The 18,749-nt window shown below is 52.6% G+C and overlaps 1 protein-coding gene across 1 annotated transcript; it reads left to right on the top strand.

Moving 5' to 3' along the window:
* Positions 1–1,311: 1,311 nt before the first annotated feature.
* TFRC (transferrin receptor) lies at positions 1,312–14,435 on the top strand. The gene is made up of 18 exons (XM_042820307.1): positions 1,312–1,876; positions 3,003–3,216; positions 3,827–4,049; positions 4,217–4,360; positions 4,794–4,890; positions 5,264–5,386; positions 6,087–6,182; positions 6,344–6,483; positions 6,762–6,931; positions 7,176–7,295; positions 7,916–8,001; positions 8,128–8,191; positions 8,568–8,635; positions 8,980–9,047; positions 9,444–9,525; positions 10,388–10,609; positions 11,107–11,247; positions 11,503–14,435. Exons 1-18 carry the CDS (start codon positions 1,844–1,846, stop codon positions 11,743–11,745), a joined length of 2,334 nt encoding a protein of 777 aa, XP_042676241.1. The 5' UTR covers positions 1,312–1,843; the 3' UTR covers positions 11,746–14,435.
* The last annotated feature ends 4,314 nt before the right edge of the window (positions 14,436–18,749 follow it).

Raw genomic sequence — 18,749 nt, 5'->3', positions numbered from 1 at the left:
GTAAATGGGGTAAACGTGCACCGCTCCATCCTGACCGCGCCACAGAGCGACTAAATGGGCCGCCGACGCACGAAGACAGCCAGGAGGCAGCGGAGCGGCGCCGTCTGACGGCGGTTGCGCGCCCGGAGAGCCAATCAGAGCGGGGCATTGGGGCGGGGCGGGGCCTGCCCAGAATGATCGGCGCGGAGGGCGCAGGGAACGGCAGTCGTGCCGCTGCGCGGCGAGCGGAGGGGGCGGCGGAGGTGCGGGAGCGGCGGGCGGGTGAGCGTGCGAGCGGCGGGGCGCGGGCAGGGCTGGGTGGGAGGGAGGAGCGGGGGCGAGCGAGACAGCGAGCTGAGCCGCGCTCAGGTGCGGGGCTGAGCGCGGGGCGGCCTGCAGCGGGCTGGGGGTGGGGGCCGTTCGCACGCGGCTGCGCTGACCTTGAGGTGCCCGCGGGGCGACGTGCCCGCGGCGGGCGGCGTATCGGCACGGCCTTATCGCGCGGCCCCCAGCCGGGCCGAGCCCCGGCACCGCCCTCCCTTCTCTGAATCTAACCTTTTTTTTTTTTTTTTTTTACCCCTTTTAATTTTTTTTTCTTTTTTTTTTTATTTCTCCCCCTGCTGCATTTTGGGGGTGCAGGGCGGTTTTTGCTTTCCCCACCTTTCCCATCCTTGCCCGGAACACGGGGCCCGCCTTCTGCTCATTGTGTCTGCGGGTTTTGCTATGAGCGCTGCGCGGAGGTTGAGTCAGCGGCTGCGTCCCCGCGCCACGTGCGCCCCTCGTGCTTCCCCCGGCTGCGGGTGCTGCTGCTGCTGCTGCTGCGAGTCGCGGCCCTCCCCACGCACACGCTTTCCCGTGGGGAGGCACGGCCTGCTGGACTCCGACCCTCTGGCTGTCGCTTTCAGCCCCTACCAGCTGCTAGCAGCTCCGCCCGCACGTACCTCGGCTGTAAGTGAAGGGTGGAACGAGTCCCGGCCGTTATTATTAACCTTTGATCTTCTCTGCCCGAAACAATCGGCTTGTGTTGCGTGGCTCCCAGGTGTAAAGGTAATCTGTGTGTGCCTAAAGACCAGTTTCAATGCCCTGCCCGTAGGGATCAGCCCGAAGCGGCTTCTCAGAGCGCTGCTTGGGGGCGTTGCGTGAGCTGGGTGGTCCCGACCCACGCTGTCCAGTCAGTACCGCACGGAGCTTCTGCCCACAGCTGTCCAAGGGAGGAGTGCTGAAGCACCGAGGAAGATGAACCAAAGCAGTTCTGGTTGCAGCACTTACCGTGTAGAAAAATCCAGGCTATGAAAGTAACCGCAGTTTTGGGTGGCTGCTCTCGGCTGATCAAAGCAGAGGTTGCCTTTATAACACTGGGAAGAACCTGGTCACCTAGGAGATATCTTCCTATTAGAAGTGCTCCTAGGGGCTGAGGACTTGTGCTGCTTTGGTGTAGGGTGCTGTGCTGCTCCTGCTGCCAGCCAGATGCTCGTCTCTACCTGCTTTTCAGCCAGACCCCAATAGACTGAGGTGCATGGTGTCTGTTGTCACAGCGCTACCTCCTGTGACCCCTTCCTAAGTGGAGATGGTCCTGCAATAGGCAAGACCCTTGGCTTTCAAGCTGCACTCCCTGCTGCCATTAGGGCTCCGTGAAAAGAGTTGCTGTGAATATGTGAACTTGCTGGTTGCATCCAGGGTTAACGGGCAAGTTTGTTGTCGGTTAATTAAAACTGTGGCCTAGATAGAAGCATGCATGTGCATTCCTCTATTGACTTGGATCTTGGGCATCTTTCGTGGTGGTAGGGAAACAGCCAGAGTTGATTTGTTGTGCTCTGAATTTCTAGGCCTTCGGTCAAGTTGGTGAGTACTCCTCCGGAAGGCAATGGATCATGCCAGAGCAGCACTGTCTAACTTGGTAAGGCATTCCACCCCTGTGCCGTTTATCAAGAGATAGGTAGTGTTAGGTGCTCCTGTGTGAGTTGTGAGACCGGCTTCCCTGTAGCTAACTGGCTGTGATAAGGTGGTGTGAGCTGCTCAATATGGTGGGGTTATCGTTAACTGCTCTGGTGTCTTGGGTCTTTCAGGAAGCTGAAAAAAGGAGATAAACTAGGGGGGTGAGCTTTGAACAATATCCCAGGAGGAAGTACTGCTGAGGAAGCTGATTGTATTCCTATCAGGACAACTGTGTTCTGTTATGTTACTTTGGGAGGGTAAATGGGGAGGGGAAGGTGAATTCTACTGTAAGCTTAGCCTTTGTGACATGAGGACCTCAGGGACATGGACAAGCTTGTAAGGTGAGCCTGTGAGAACCTAGTGAGATTCAGCAGATCCAAGTGCAAGGTGCAGTCCTAGATGTATGTATGGACTGGGGGAAGAACTCAAGTGACCCTGCAGAGAAGGTCTTGAGTGTTCTGGTGGGTGGAAAGATTGATGTGAGCCAACAGAGCTCCCCAAGGCAGGGGGTTGGAACTGGATGATCTAAAAGGTGCCTTCCAACCCAAACCATTCTGTGATTCCCCTGGGTATCTCTTTTCAGCATAGCTCTCTTATAATATTCATTAAAAGTTTAATTTAAAAATAGCCTGGGGCAGTTTACTGTAAGATTATATAGACCCAGGATGAAACTACTTGCATCAAAGTGAATGTGGCTCAAAGGCACAGCAGTGGAGGGGTTGTCGTCCCTTTCTTCTGTTCGGATCAGAGTTCCCTTCTGTGCAGGTTGCACACTTTCAGGTTAGAGCAGAGCATTGCTGATTAAGGCCAGGAAATCCTGCCAGCCATTGCCATGGGGTCACATGGGAAATGTCAGTGCTGTTTTCTGTGTTGTATCTGTAACAGAGTCCAAGCTAGAATCAGACCCTGTATGGATGTTAGTCTGCCTGTGTCTGTTCAGAGCAGCCAGCGTGACTTACTGACAGCCAGGCTTGGGCTGTGCTAGCATAATTTTAGGTGGGAGACCTGGATTTAGTTTGAACATGGGTGCAGCTGCCTGTAGGCTGGTGTAGCAAACTCTTTTCCATGGTATGACTGTCTTTCAACAGTTCAGTGCCGAGCCGATGTCGTACACACGTTTCAGCATTGCCAGGCAAACGGATGGAGACAACAGCCACGTGGAGATGAAGCTGTCTGCTGATGATGAGGAAGGAGTGGACATTGAAAGGCCAGAGTACATGCATGACAGTATGGCTCAGCCACAGAGAAATGGCAAGAAACTCTGCTTCCTAGTCATTGCAGCTGTTCTCCTCCTTTTGATTGGTAAGGAGGGGTGGGAAGCAACTGCAAGAAGTGGACTGAAGTAGTACTGAACCTCTCCATGGCTGTTAACATTAGAATTTGTAGTGTTTTGGGAGGTGATTAAAGAGCCTCAATCCAGGCTGCAGCTTCTTTTCGCTCACTCTTTAGAATGCCTAGCTCAGACTTGTAACATAAAATTGAAACAAAGAAGTGTGAAGCTTGACAGTGAGACTGTGCCTTAACTAAAGAACAAACGGGTGGCTGTGGCAAGGGCTCTAGTTTTCCCTTGATCAGCTCCTAATGCTTCTCTAGACATGTGGATGAATATCCATGCTGATCTTTCAAAAGGTTTTAACTCTGCTGCCAACCTAAAGTAAACATTCTTCTCTCTGAGTGGTGCTGGGGGGACTCTGCCAAGCACAAGATCACATCTGCATTGTACTTTCAAATGTGCCAACTCAAGCAAAATGTCAGGATGCTATTCCTGTGTGTCCCTGGGTACACCAGCTTGTTAAAAATGGTGTGAGAACAGAGATGCAACTTAACTGTCAAGCTGCTGTGAGTACATGGTATGATGTGGAGCTGGTATGGTTGTCTTTCTGACACTCAAAGGAATCTGTATTCTCTGCAGGGTTTCTCATTGGCTACTTGAGTTATCGTGGACGAATGCAGCTGGCTGCCACTTGTCAAGATGGAAGTGGCAGGTGTGAGATAACTCCTACTGCATCTTACCTGGTGGATGGTGATGAAACTGTGGAAGAAGAGATTCAAGGACCACCTGTCATCTACTGGCCTCAACTAAAAGCCATGCTGTCAGATAAGCTGTCAGCCAAGAACCTTGGAGACCGCTTGAGGTAACAGTTCCAGAAAGCATAACTTAAAGCTGTGGGAGAGAACAAGGGTCTTAATGGTATAGGAAGGCATGTTGATTTTAAATGACTCATCTGACTTGACTGTGTAGACTGGGATGCTTTAATGCAACCTGGTGCTGTGGCCTAAGCCATGTGTATGTTCCCTGCAGGCAAAGGGCAGGCTTGGACTCCTTTGAGGCTGGTGAGGCTGAAGATTCGAACATGGCCACCTACATTCATGATCAATTCAACAGCTTCTTCTTGGATAAAGTGTGGAATGATGAACACTATATTAAGTTGCAAGTCAGAGGCAGGTATGTTAACAAAGAAGTGCAGATCTTTCTTATACATAGCATGGATCTCCATAGCCCTGAGTAAACGCAGAATTTCTGCTGAAATTGTGAGCCAGTTACACCTCTCTAAAGCAGACCTTATCTAGGCAAGCCATTGTGTTGGCTGACAGCTCACATCCACAAGGCTTCCTGCCCCTTCACGTGAGGGGAATTCAGTGTGCTCTTCTGAAGGAACCAGTAAGAGATCTAGAAGCACAGACTGTTTCTTGTTGTAGAATTTAGACTTTGTTGATGTATCTGAACAATCCCAGAAATTGTTTTGGGGAAGTTCTGGGGTGAGTCTTCCTATTTCAGGCTTAGATTGACTTAGTATTACAAGAATTACAGAAATATGTGAGATATCTAAATATTCAGCCTGTGAAAGAATGTAACACCGTCTCCTAACTTCTAACAGCACCAAGAACAAAGTGTCCGTGTTGTTCAGTGATTACGAGGAGACTTTGGAGACTCCTGATGCATACGTGGCATACAGTGAGAGTGGCTCTTTTTCTGTAAGTGACTTCAGGAAAATTGGGAGATTTGTGCATGCTTGTCAGATGGTGATGTCTGAAATAGCTCGCCTCAGAATAGGCACTGTATAAAGGCCTCCCCAGTTAGAGAACTGGTGGGGAGGGGGTGAGCAATGGGCACACAGTTTTCTTCCTTCAGCAAGATACAGTTTAAATTTCTCTTCCAGCCCAGGAACTTTGACAGAGATTCTGCTCCAGCAGGCGTGTTGCATGTGATTGGAGTTTACATTGCTGAGGTTGAACTGCTTTCTGTTAATGGCAGACTGATGTGTTCCAGGCTCCACAGCTTTGTAGGCCGCTTCAATTGTCTTACCAGTATAGGACTACTGTGTTTATAACAGTGTTTCTGTTCTAGGGCAAACCTGTCTATGTGAACTATGGACTGAAAAGAGATATTGAGACAATACAAAAGTCAGTGACTACACTGAATGGAACCATAGTCATTGTCAGAGCTGGAAAAATAACACTTGCCGAGAAGGTAAACACTGTGTCCCCCAAAGCCTGGCCAAACATGGTCTTTTGTTTTGGTTTTTTTTTTTTTTTTTTTTTTTAGTCACACCTCTCTACCTCAGTTCAAGTTTTTAGAACTCATAGGTAAACTTGTTCAGCAGGTCTGGTCTTGTTTTCTCCAAGCTTCCCCGCGCAGGTCTGGACACAGATTGAAAGGAGCTGGTTACCATTTATGGGGCCAGTGTTCTTAGCCTCTGGCAGCCTGACTGGGATGGCCAAGCATTTGGGAAAAACAGGGAGAAGTAGGCAGTTTGGGGGATGGTAGGGTGCGGTGTTGGCTGTTATTGCTAGATGCAGCAGTAATAGGGCTGTTAGAAGCAGGACAGCCTTGTCTCCAGAACACCTCTTGCTGCTGCAGTGTCTCACTTGGCTCTTTACTAAGCCTTCATCTGCACCAAGTGTTGGCACTGCCTTCCCAGTCTGTTGCCACATGTATTGCTGTAATGTTCGCTCTGTAGGAGGTAACATGCAAGCAGTCTATAAAAGATCCAAGTCCTTCTGTACACAAGCCTGTTTTAGGCCTGCCCCAGAACTGCTCTTCAGATGGATATTTGTGGGGAGGCAGGGCTGTAGGACTCTGCCCAGCATGTGTCACTGTGTCATAGACCCAGAGCTGAGAAGCACTTCAACGACTGCAAATGTGCAGCTAATGCTGTTTTACCCTTCAGGTCGCAAATGCCAAAGAGGCAGGAGCAATTGGAGTCCTCATGTATGTGGATTCACTCAATTATGGGGTAGCAGGGACCCTTATCCCATTTGGGCATGTGAGTATGCGATTGGCTTTCCTGTTTGTTACTCTGAGGAATTTTTTTTCCCTATGAGCTGCAAACTGTATCTGTCCTTCTGGCTTCTAGCTCGAGCAGCACTTTGTGCCCTTGTGTAGTTGGTCTCTTCTGAGACCTGAGGAGCTTCTTGCTTTTCACAGGCCCACCTTGGAACTGGAGACCCTTACACCCCAGGCTTCCCTTCGTTCAACCACACACAGTTTCCACCAGTTGAATCTTCAGGACTACCCCACATTGCTGTTCAGACCATCTCCAGCAGTGCAGCAGCCAACCTGTTCAGGTAATGGTCTCTTCTGGCATGTGTGCTGGTGTCTCTGTTGCAGGGGTTAAGGATGGTGTTGAGGTATGACGAGCCCAGAGAGCTCCCTGCTGGTCTCTGCTGTGTATCGCAGGAAGCACTTACTGGGGCTGGCTGGAAAACTGTTGCTTGTGTCTATATCTTGTAGCTTAAAAACAGGATAGCTGGATAGTAAATGGTATCACATAGCTATCCTGATATCATGTAACTAAATGAGACCAGAGCTGGGTAATGAGTTTGAATGGAGTCTCTTTCCTCAGCAAAATGGATGGAGACTCATGCTCTGAAGGATGGAAAGGTGAGATCCATTCCTGTAAGGTGACAACAAAGCAGGACAGCAAGATAATGGTGAAAATGGATGTGAACAATTCCATGAAAGACAGGAAGATTCTGAACATCTTTGGTGCTATCCAAGGATCTGAAGAACCAGGTAATAGCAACTACGTTGTGGCTCAGGCTCGAGGGGAACTTCCTTCAGTTAGAACCACAGCCCTTCTATAGGGATTAAGTGTAAAACTGAACTGCGCTGCCAGGGAAAGGCTAAATGAAAGGAATGAACCTCATACAGAGGTTAGACTCTGTATGTAGCTCCTGGCACAGTAACTCAAAGCTGACTCTCTGATAGTGCTTGCAAAGTGAAGCTTGAACCTCAAATCTTGATGTCTCCTTTTTAGATCGGTATGTTGTGATTGGAGCCCAGAGAGATTCCTGGGGCCCAGGAGTGGCTAAAGCTGGCACTGGAACTGCTATATTGTTGGAACTTGCCCGTGTGATCTCAGACATAGTGAAAAATGGTAAATACTTGTGTACTAAAGCATGATACTGGCTTAGCTCTACGTTTGTTAGTACTGGAGAGTTCAGTTACAAAATAATCCTATAAGAAACGTGTAGGGAATCGGGAAGGCTTCTGAAAGGCTGTTTCTTGTCCGATACTGACAACTTGTCTGCAGTGAGCACTTGCTTCCAAGGGATCACCTGCTTTATCTGGTGTGGCTTGAATGCAAGAATATCCTTGTATAGCATGCACTACAAGCCTCAAATTTGAACTGTCTTATTGTACAGCCAGGCCTGAAGGTGAAAAATGTTTCAATAGTTTACCAGATGGAGGGGTGGGGGTTGCATGATGGCACTTATTGCAAGTGCTCTCGTCCCCAGCATTAATTCTGAGCTCAGGCAGCTAAAGAAAGGAGGGCAAATACAGTGAATATGGCTTTGCTATGCAGTTCTGCAGCGTGGAGGATTTGGAGAAAGGCTGGGAAAAGGATATGCTTGCTGCCATTAGTGTGCACATTTTTCTGTGACAGCCAGAATGCTTAAGCTCTGCCTGAGCAGCAGGTGATTGATCAGCCCAGGCCTTGAGTGCTGCTACATCTCCAGTGAGGAAGGCTGAAGATCTCCATCTCTGTCTTTGCAGAGGGCTACAAACCGAGGCGAAGCATCATCTTTGCTAGCTGGAGTGCAGGAGACTATGGAGCTGTGGGTGCTACTGAATGGCTGGAGGTACAGTTTCTTTGATAGACTTCTATCTGATGACTGCTCAGTCATCATTTCTGATTATTTTTTATTAATTAAATGCCCTGGTGTTATACCGTTACTGCTTGTCTTACAGTATTTGTTTTGTTCTAGGGGTACTCTGCCATGCTGCATGCCAAAGCTTTCACTTACATCAACTTGGATGCTGCAGTCCTGGGTAATTTGCCACTCTTTTTTTTTTTTTTTCCCCTTGAAATCAAGTAGGACTAGAATAGTTTGACAGACATTGATTAGCCTCCGGAAATGGAAACTCTGCTCCAACTGTGTCAAAAGTGGTGTTGGATATTTGGCTGAAAGCTGGAATGACTCCATTTATCACTGGCTGAGCTGAAGCAGGGAGGTTGCTGCAGCCTGAGCTAGAAGACACTTCTAGGTCTCAGTGATTTTTGCTCTATGTATCTTGAGGCGCCTTTGGCAACAAGCTATAGATAGATTACCACCTGGGTCAAGTGATCTTTCTCAGTTGCAAGTCTGAGCTGCTCTAGTAGTTATCAGTGCGTCAAATGCCTTTTTTTTTTTTTTCTTTTTCCCAGGAGCAAGCCATGTCAAGATTTCTGCCAGCCCCTTGCTGTACATGCTGCTGGAGAGAATTATGAAGGGGGTGAGTTGAAGGGGTCTCAAGCTGGTTGGGTGTGACTTACAGTTTAAGCCAGAGCTATGCTGGATTATTTTCCTTGCCAGAGCTGGCGCCTTTTCAGGAGAAGCATCACATAAAGGGGCTGAAATATTCTGGAGGGCCCTGTCAGCTGGGCTCTGGGCTCTGCAGTTTACTTATTTCCAATGTGAAATCAGTAAATATCACTGTTGGGTGGGAGACGAGTGCCTGTCCTGCATAGGGTGTGTTTGTGTGGAAGAAGACACAGGCATAACTATGCAAGTTCTGGGGCAGATACAGCAAATTAAACAGGTTAGAACAGGTGCAGTGACTGTCATCTCTCTCTGCAGGTGAAGGATCCAGCACAAGGATCAAGAAGTCTCTTGGACAGAGTTGGCTCGGACTGGGTAAAAGCAGTGTAAGTATTGCCATCCTGCTCTTTGGGAAAGCAGATTTCTGTAGAACAAACTGAACAGCTTCTGCTCTTTGTGCTGGAATGTCATGCCACTGTCTGGAGCAGGCTTTACCTGTTGCAGTGGGGTCAGGTAAGTGTGAAGAGCAGAGCAGTAGCTCTGCTTAGTGCTGCCCCAGGCTGCCTGTAGGCAGTTCAGATGCTCTTTGTGCAGGGCAAGAGCCACCTTGCACAAAGAGCAGTGACCAGCAGCTCTTGGTACTTGGCTGGGACTCCTTGCCAAAATCTGTCTGGTCTGAACAGGGTAGCCCAGCTGGTTCAGTGCTTCAGCTCTAGCCTTGTAGTTTTTTTTCCTGGGATGCCTAAACCAGTTGATAATGGCTCAATACTTGTCTCTTGCAGTGTTCCTCTTGGCCTGGATGATGCAGCATTCCCTTTCCTGGCATACTCAGGAATCCCAGTGGTGTCTTTTGGTTTCTACAATGTAAGTACTGTCTAACTGCATGGTGCATTCCCTCCATGGAAAGTGCTAGAGGGATGTTGCTCTCCAAGATGGCAAAGCCTAGAGTGCTGTCCTGAGCATAGTGTCCATGCAGGAGCCTCTCTGGGAAAGGACATGTACTGCCATAGACCCCAGGCTGAGAGGTCACATGTTCTGAAGGCTGCTGCTGGGATGTGGCCTGTAGTGTGTCTTTGAGCACCTTGGATGCTTGTGTCCTATAGGGAGGGGGAACCAGCACTGTTCTGGATGTTCAAAGGTCAATGATGCAGAAATGAACAACACTGTAAAGATGTCAGGCTTCTGCTACTTCAGTGGAAGATGCAGTACAACCTGCTGTTCAGCAAGCAAAGTGCTTTGGGGAAGCTGTATGAAGCTGTACAGCGGGCCAGAGCAAGTGTTAACACAGACTATCCAGATCTGCTTTTGTAGATCGTTGCTGCAAAAATGGCCTTAGCCAGGCTGCCAGCTGTAGAACTTGGAGCCTTTATGGTAACAGCTTCCTTGGCTTGTGAATGTTTGGATCTTACTAGTGTCAGGCTTCCTCCAAAAAATCTAATATTATTCTGCCCAGGAAGGGTTAGAGAGTACTGTCAGCAGGTACCAAAATATGTGCTGGAGTTTGCCTGCTCACAACTTTGCAGGGAAATGGGCTAACGATCTAACAGAGCTGATTGCTGGAAGCTGTGAGGGACTAAATGTAGAAGGTCTGTTCCCTCTCCTGTGCTTTGAAGTTTTTCCAACCCGAATCTCACTACTTAGAGGCACGAGGAAATGGAATGTACTGGGAGATAACTCCCAGCTGGCGAAGCACTTCTGTCTGACTTCAATGTCTTCCTTCTTCTAGAAAGATGAGGAATATCATTTCCTGAATACTAAGGGTGACACACTGGAGAACCTGAGGAGAATTGACAATCTGGATGCACTTTTGCGTGCTGCTGCAGAAGTAGCTGGACAAGTAGCTCTCAGGCTGACCCATGATCACGAGCTCTTCCTGGACTTTGGGAGATACAGTGAAGAATTACTGGCATACCAGGAGAAGTTTTTGCCTTACGTTAAGGATGTGCAGGTAAGAAGGGTGCTGAGTGCATTGAATCCCTGAAGGCTGTTCTGAGGCCAGGCGTTGACAGTACTCCAGGACTGTTAGCTGCAGTTGGGTGGCATCTTCCTCATCTGGATACAAGTGTTACAAGATGTGATTTGAGGGGGAAAAAAAAAACAAACAAACAAAACTCCTTAAAAAGCAGTACAGGCAGTACTGCTGTGTAGGCAGATCTATCTGACGTTGCTGTGGTGGAGGATGTGGTGGATGTGGGTGCTATGTTTTCTAGTCTGGACATCATCCACAGCACAGTGCAGCTTTGCATCTCGTTTGCACCTCTGCTGAAACAGTACAAGAAACTGTGGGTGGGGAGAGGCATAAGCTGTGCTCAGTGACCTCAGAAGAGACTGCCGGGAACTCGCTCTGCTACTTAATTAAACTGGCAAAAAAAAAAAAAAAAAAATTCTTGGTAAGAGAGCTGCAAAAGAAGAAAATCAGGTTTGCTAACAGCTCCTCCCTCACAGGAGCTGGGGTTGACCTTGGACTGGCTGTTTTTTGCCCGTGGTGACTTCCAGCGAGCTGCAGATGCACTGAGAAGAGACATTGCAAACAGTGACAGGGAGAACAAGGTCATCCGCAGAGCCCTGAATGACAGGATCATGAAGGTAGGTGTCTGCAGCTGGCTTGCCTTTCCTTACGAGGTGAGGGCTGGCCAGGATGGGCTTTGTACTTGGAGGCTGCAGGTGCTGTGCTAAATGTTAATGTGACTGACTTCTGTGCTTGCTGTCAGGATCTGGCCCTGGCAGAGCTGCAGTAGGGAAGGGCTGGGTGCTGATGCTGGAGGGCTGGTGATGGGGCAGATCAGAAAAGAAAAGCTTGGGAGGTGAAAGTATAACACTGAGTTTGCATCTCTGTTCCAGGTGGAGTATAACTTCTTGTCACCATACCTCTCACCAAAAGATGTTCCCTTTCGCCACGTCTTCTTCGGCAGAGGCACCCACACTCTGCAGAGTCTGGTGGAGCATCTGCAGCTGTTGAAAACCGGCAAGAGCGATGTGGATCTGAACTTGCTGAAGGAGCAGCTGGCCCTAGCAACGTGGACCATTAAAGGGGCTGCTAACGCCCTGGGAGGTGATATCTGGGATACTGACAATGAATTCTAGGCACTGCAAACACCTGGTTAAGGTACAGGGTTAGGGAAACCCACTCCCTACCATGGCGTTATTTTTCTGTAGAGGGTTTTTGTTGTTTTTTTTTTTGTTTGTTTGTTTGGTTGTTTTTTTTTTTTTTGGTAACAAATCTTTTCTTGTCCAAAGTTGAGCGTAAAATTTAAATCTCACACAAATTCATATGAGGCAGTTCTAAAGCAGGTACTAAAATTATGGTGATATCTCTGACCGCAATCAAACTTGTCACCTGCTGCTGCTTGTGGGGTTTGCTCTCTGGTGTACTTGAGAGCTAACAGCACAAGGGAATCCTGAACCAGTACCTTGAGTGGGAAGGTACTGTGTCTATCTAAAATTCTTTTATTGTTGGCCTCCTAAATGTAGTGACAGGGCAGGGAATGGATTCCTCTGACACAGTAAGGATCTCTTCTCTGGCCAGTGAGCTGCAGGTACAAACCTATGGTTGAAGAATTAAAAACAGCAGCCTGTAAGTGCTGGGTTATCAGCAAGCTCTGAAGTGCCCGGCCTGCCTTTACTCAGCAGCAGGGCTCCAATGACATCTTGGAGGCTTGCTGCTACAAGGGCAGGCCTCGATACCCAGGAACGATAACCCAAAGACTGTTGTGCCCCCCTTTTGTGTTCATAGCTGGCACCTCCACGAGTCCTGCAGCATTAGAATCATAGAATAGAGTCATTGAGAGCCAGCTCTGGGCTGGCACTTCAGACCTTGCTGTGCTGGGGCCTTTTGCAAAGCAGAGTCTCTTGCTGGCCAAACTCTGTTTGGCTGATGCCATTTTGCAGGATGGCTCTTGTTTGACACTGAGATATTTATTTGTTTATTTATTTATCAGTGACAGTGTTCACTATAAATGGTGCGTGGGTTTTTTTATAGAAGATAATTATCGGAAGCAGTGCCTTCCATAATTATGACAGTTATACTGTCGTTTTTGAATAAAGCAGCATCTGCTATTACAATCAAACATGATACTGGAACTTTGCATTTAAAACAATCCAAACAAGCCCCCCCCTAAATTTTGTTTTTAAACCTGGTAGCAAGTCTCTGGGTTGCACTTGCAAATGATCCTTGAAATGCTGGAAAGCAACTCAAAGTTTGGAAATTTTGGCTCCCTGAGGTGTCTTGTGCCGCTCTGTGGGCTTAGGACTCCTCTTCTTCCCTGTTTCTGGAAGCCTTGTGCTCGTGTGGTGGCACTGCTCCATGGAGGGGCAGAGCACCCTGAGCAGGGCTCGCTGTGCAGCGCTCACCCCATCCACAGCACTGCACACAAACTCATCCCTCGGATTGGGCATTGGCCCTATTGGCAATGGCAGCTTCCTGCAGACTTCCAGTACCTTATGTATCATGAAACCTAACTGACATTATCGGGGGCAGTGTCTTCCATAATGTGTAAAGAACAAGGTAGTTTTTGCCTACCACAGTGTTATATCGGAGGCAGTGACCTCCATATGTTGCACTATGGGTGTACGTAATTATCGGGGACAGTGTTTCCCATAATTGTTTTATGCTTATCATGAAATGTCATCTGCAAAGCTTGATGGTTAGTATCTAACATGGATCAACTTCCTGCAGTCCTATTTTTTTTTCCACTCTCCTGTGGTGATGCAAATACGAACTTCAATCTGTTCCGTACTTCTGTAGACTCCTCTGTAGGCTGAACTCGTTCTAATAGCTGTGCTGTTGTGAAGTTGCTTCTTGCCCCAAGTAACAAGACTGGGGCTGGGATGTTAGTGAAAGGTAGAGTAGTTAGCAGTAGTTTGTGTGTTCTGTGCTGTTATAAACTTCCTTCAAACCGGTCACAAAGACATGATGAACTCAAGGTGAATGTAGGGGTTGGGGCTGACTGCTGGCTGGAGGGCTCAGGCTGCTGCTTTGGGTGTGTGTACTACTACAGAGAACTCTGCCTGCTTTGGTTGATGCTGGGGTGCACACCTGGAGAGGCTGCTTGCTTCTGTCCTGGGTGTTGCTGGAAACCTTAGTCATTCCTTTTGGGTGCTTTTGGGAGAAACACCTTCCTCGTGGTGCTGCACTGCTCCCTGACCCGATGCTGAGCACTGTTGGTGTTTGACATCTGCAGATTGCCAGGAGGAAGGTGTCAGGCAGCATCTAGCTGTGTACTTTGTTTAGGAAAAAAAAAAAAAAAAAAGTTAAAAATCATGATAATTTAAATTGAGTGTTACCTGAGGCCCAGCAGTAACGCCTGAAGGATGTGCAGTTGGGTGAGAGACTCCATCCTCCACAAAGGTCGGGCACAGGTGCCCACTGCTTGTGCAGTGAGCTCAGCCCATGTGAACTGAGGGGCTCTGTTTGCATTCATCGGAAGCTGGAAGCCTGCTGTCCAGGTGCGAGTCCCAGTGCTCATCCTTAACTGCCCTGCTGTCTCTGAGGCGTGTGCACAACCCTATGTAGCTGTTTCCTAGTGACACTTGTCCAGATGGCATTTAAGAGCTTGCTGTCTGTGACTCCTTGCTGTAGCACTTGCATGCATCTTGATGTCAGACTTAAGTGTGTGCTTTGCGACCAGCAGAGAAAGATGAAACCTGGAGAGTCAGGAGCCAGCACAGCCGTGCCTGCTGCTGTGGTGCGGCTTGTGTCTGACTTGGTGTGGGGTGTTACTGTCTGTATCGAGGTTATCTGCTGTCTGCTTCAATAAAACTTCTGAAAGATTCAACACTGAACTCCTGTGGGTTCTTGATGCCTCTGTTGCCTCTGATGGGCAGCTGGAGACAGGCTGCTCTCCTGGAGCTGTAACTGCACACGAGCTCCGCCATCCCCACTGCCACCATGGGGACCTCCCAACTTCACCATGCTGTTCTGCTTGGAGTGCTCAGAGTGCTGTTTCTCTCCAGGCAACCGGGCTGAGGACGCAGGCGGTGATGTGGGAAAGTGATGGATGTGAGCTGTCCCCCTCCCTTCATGGCTGCTGCTTCCCAGTCACCATGTTAAAGTCACAGGATAGCACAAGGTGGAAGGGACTCATGAGGATTATCAAGTCCATCTCATGGCTGTATGTGGGACCACTCAGAAATCAGACCTTGAGGCCTGGGAGTGGATGACAGATGCCAGTCTTCCCATCCTTGGCCATGGGTAGTTATGCCTGTGCCCTGGAAGGCCATAGCTGACTGCTCTCTACATGTGTAGTATGGAGCTTGGGTGCTGCTATGTGATGTGGGTGGCTCCCGCTGCCCTGTCCTTGCACCTCATAACCTGAGGAGGGTCAGTGCCTGGATTAGGTCTGCTCAACATCCTCGAGTGCTCCATCCCCCACCAAGACAAAGGTGTACAGCCTTCTTACTGCAGGACTTCCCATTGCAAATGTTTTACTGGGTTAGGATGCTCAACTTTTCTGTGCTATCTTCTCTGGTCCTTCCTGCCAGTCTCACTTAACCGTGTCTGTGAAGCAGGAGATACAATCACAGACCTGTTTGAGTTGGAAGGAACCCTTAAAGGCCATGTAGTCCAACTCCCCTGTACTGAACGGGGGCACCTACAGCTCCATCGGGCGCTCAGAGCACTGTCCAGCCTGACTAGAGAGGCAGTGCATCCTCCCATTAGCAGGCTCTGGGAGGAGGCAGCTCTGCAGGCACCCTGCCTGCTGTTTCCCCTATCGGCCTGGCAGCGCTCCCGTCCCTGCAGTGACTGCAGAGCCCCGGGGCCGCAGTGCTCGGGCCGCGCAGCGTGTGCCGCAGCGGGAGGGTGCGCCCCTCGACCCCCCATCTGTCCGCGCCTGCACCTGTCCGTGCATCCATCCATCATTCCACCCTTCTATCCATCATTCCACCCTTCCACCCATCCGGCCGTGCCCATTCACCCTGTGCCTATTCCCGCCGCCCCGTGCACCCCCGCCTCCTCCCCGCAGCCCCGCCGTTACGTAAGGCGGCGGCACGGCGCCTTTAAGAGCGGGGCCGGGCGGACGGCGCGCCGCCCCGGGAGCTCCCGGCGGAGGGGAGGCCGGGACCGGGAGCGGGACCGGGAGCTGCCGAGCGGAGCCCCCAGCGCTGCGGGGCCGGCAGGGCACCATCCGGGGGCCGGGGGTAGCGGAGGGCGGGGGGCTGAGCCCGGGGGTGCAGGAAGGGGGCGGCGTGGCGCCGGGGGTGCAGGAAGCGGGGGGTTTGGCGGAGGGCGTGCAGGAAGCGGGGCTGGGAGCGCAGGGCCAGGAGCTGGTGGCCGGCGGGAGGGAGGCGGAGAGCGGCGGGGCCGGGGGCGGCGCGGGGCGGCCGGGGCAGTGGCAGCGGGTGGCGTTGGGAGTGCGGGTGGGGCTGCAGGAGCGGGGAGAGCGGGCGGCCCCCGCCGTGGGCGTTAAGGCGGCGCGGAGACCCCGCGAGCAGTGGGGGAACGGGGGGCGGAGGGCGGCGCGGGGCGCAGAGAGCGGCAGCCCCGGGGGGCGGGGGGGGAGGGCGGGCCGGCGGGGGGTGCAGGAGCGCGGCCCCAAAGCGCGGCAGGAGCAGGGCCTGAGCCGCCGGGCACAGCAGGAGCGCGGGCAGCGAGGGGAGGGGGGCAGCCCCCCGGGCAGAGCCCGCTGGTGGGCCAGGAGGGGGCGGCAGGAGGAGGGCGAGGCGCTGCGCGGGGTACAGGAGGAGGGTGAGCGGTACCGCGGGGAGCAAGAGCAGCCCCCCAGCACGTGGCCGCCCCGGAGGCGCGAGGCCGGCGTGTGAGGGCGGAGACCCCCTCTCCGCCTCCCCTGCCGCCCGGCATGGTGCCTGCAGCGCCGGGACGCCGCGCGGGACCGGAGGCCGCGAGCCGAGAGGTGAGGGCGATGCGGGCCGGGGGCCGGGATGGCTCGTGGGGCAGCGGGCTCCGGGATGGCGCATAGAGATGTCGGGGTCGGGCACGGCACGTGGAGGCGGTGCTGCGGCGCTGGCACCGTGCCCAGCGGCAGTGCGGGGATGCGGGCGCTCGGCCTCCTCCGGGGAGCTGTGCCCCGCCGAAGGTTGGCGTCGCGGGCGCAGCTCCGCTCCGCTCTCACTCCTCCCCGGCCCCTGGGAGCTGTGCGCGCTGAACAGAGGATCCTTGTGCTCGGGGCATGGCCCCCGGCTCGGGTGCGTCACGCGGCGCGGGGACCCTCCGTCCCCAGCACGGCCGCATCGGGGCAGGTTTGTCCCACTAAAGCGCTCGAGACGCGTTGGCTTGCTTTCAGCCTCTTGTTTTTAAGCGCTGCAAAACTTAATCCCGACGGTGCCTCGCTGAGAGGACCCTGCCCGGCCTGCTATCCCGAGGGGGCAGTCGGTTGCCCCGCTCCCCTGGCCCAGACGCGGTGACCCCGGGCACGGGGTTCCCTGGGGCCATGCAGCACCCAGGGCAGGCTGAGACACGGCCCGGCGCTGCGCTTCCCCACGCGCTCACCTTTGCGGAGCCGCCCCGGCGCAGCCCCTGTCCCTGCCTGCTGTCCGGGCACCGTGGGTCTCCCCCTGTGGGGTTCCCATAGGCGCACCCTTGCTGGGCTGGTTTGGTATGAAGCGAGTGGGAAACAGCATCCGCTTTGGTAAAACCCTGCTGAAGCTGCAGCCTGCGTGAAGTGGCACCTTGGTGTGCAGGAGTGGGACTCTGTGGAGAGAGTCTGCGATGTAGCCCACCCCACAGATGACACCGAGCAGCTGTGGCCCCACACGAACCCACCTCGGGGTGCACATTGGGGGCTTGGGCTGCGCAGCCTGTTTGCAGCCCCTGAAGCAACCCGAGGCCTCGTTAGCTTGGTGTTCGTTGGCCTGGTGCCGGTGGGACTGTATGGGAACAGCTTGGGGCCACTGGTGCCCCCGCTCCACTCCTGTTGCTGCCTGGGGCTGGGCGTGGGGGTGGCGGCCGTGACTCAGTTTCCCCTGGGAGGCCCCTGGGGTATAGGCACGGTGGGAAGGAGTGGGCTCTCAGGTTCCCTGTGGCTGAGCCATGTGGGGCTGATCCACCTGTGGAGCCTCACAGGGAGGGGGTCAGCTGGGTGCTGGTCCTTGGGGCACTGAGGGTGGGGATGTCATGAGCCCCATCCTGTCCAGGGCCACTGAGTTTGTCTCTGATTTGCAGGTGGATGTTCCTGGAGAGCATCATCTGCTGATGTATTTCAGGGATGCTCTGAGAAACAGCACTCTCATTGCACTTTCCTCAAAGTGGAATGGGTTTGGGACTGGAGACATCTTTGCCCCCAATGCACCCTCCCTCCCTAAAGCACAGGGAGGAGCTTTCCTTCTCTGCCTCCAGCCCCTGGCAGCACCCAGGCTGGAGCAGAGCCCTTACCCTGCGGCACTGGGATGGTGCAGCAGCTGCAGATGGAGGAGAGCTGGGGGGCAGCGGTGTTGGGGAGGCCATGCCTGCAGGGGATGGGGCTGTGCATGCAGGGGATGGGGCGGCTGCACCTCCTGCACCACCGGTTCCTGCAGGTGTGGTGCTTCGGGAGCGGGTGAGACCGTGCGGCTCCATCCCCTGCTGCAGCTGAGGGAAATGATTCTTTGGGGTGGGGGCAGCCCTTGGTGTGGGTGTACAGGGTTTTGGGGCAGCGTGAAGGGCTGTCTCTGTCCCCAGTGTCCCTCTCAGTCCCAACCTAATGCAAGCAGAGGCTCCCCTAGGTGCCCTGTGCCCTGTGGGGTGCCCAGCCACCCCCCTCCAGCTGTGCTCTGGGCTGACTGCGATCCCGCACTGACTGAGCAACACCAGGGGGCACTGCTCACTCTACTGCCTGGCCCATTAGGCTGCCGCCAATTAGTGCTAATGAGTAGCCAGGTGCTCCGTGGTCTGGCCAAGGTGCCGCTCTGCTTGGCACCGAGGCCTCTTCCCAGCTCTGGGCACGTGGGGGCAGATTTGGGGTTCCTGGACATGACTAGATGCTGTACTCATGCTGGGGATGGGAGGACCGTGGGTACAGAGAACCCCTGTGCATGAGGTTGGTGCTCCATGGCCAATGTGCCCCCAAGTACAAGCACATCTCCATGGCCAGCGTGCTGTGGGTGGGCATTTTGGTGCTGCCCCTGGGTTTGGTTCTGTGGGGTTGTCAGGGTCC

This window comes from Centrocercus urophasianus, unplaced genomic scaffold, assembly GCF_019232065.1.
Source record: "Centrocercus urophasianus isolate 14NV4802_14NV808 unplaced genomic scaffold, USGS_Curo_1.0 seq_19, whole genome shotgun sequence".
In the NCBI taxonomy this organism is placed as follows: Eukaryota; Metazoa; Chordata; class Aves; order Galliformes; family Phasianidae; genus Centrocercus; species Centrocercus urophasianus.
This window is presented reverse-complemented; position numbering and strand designations above follow the sequence as displayed.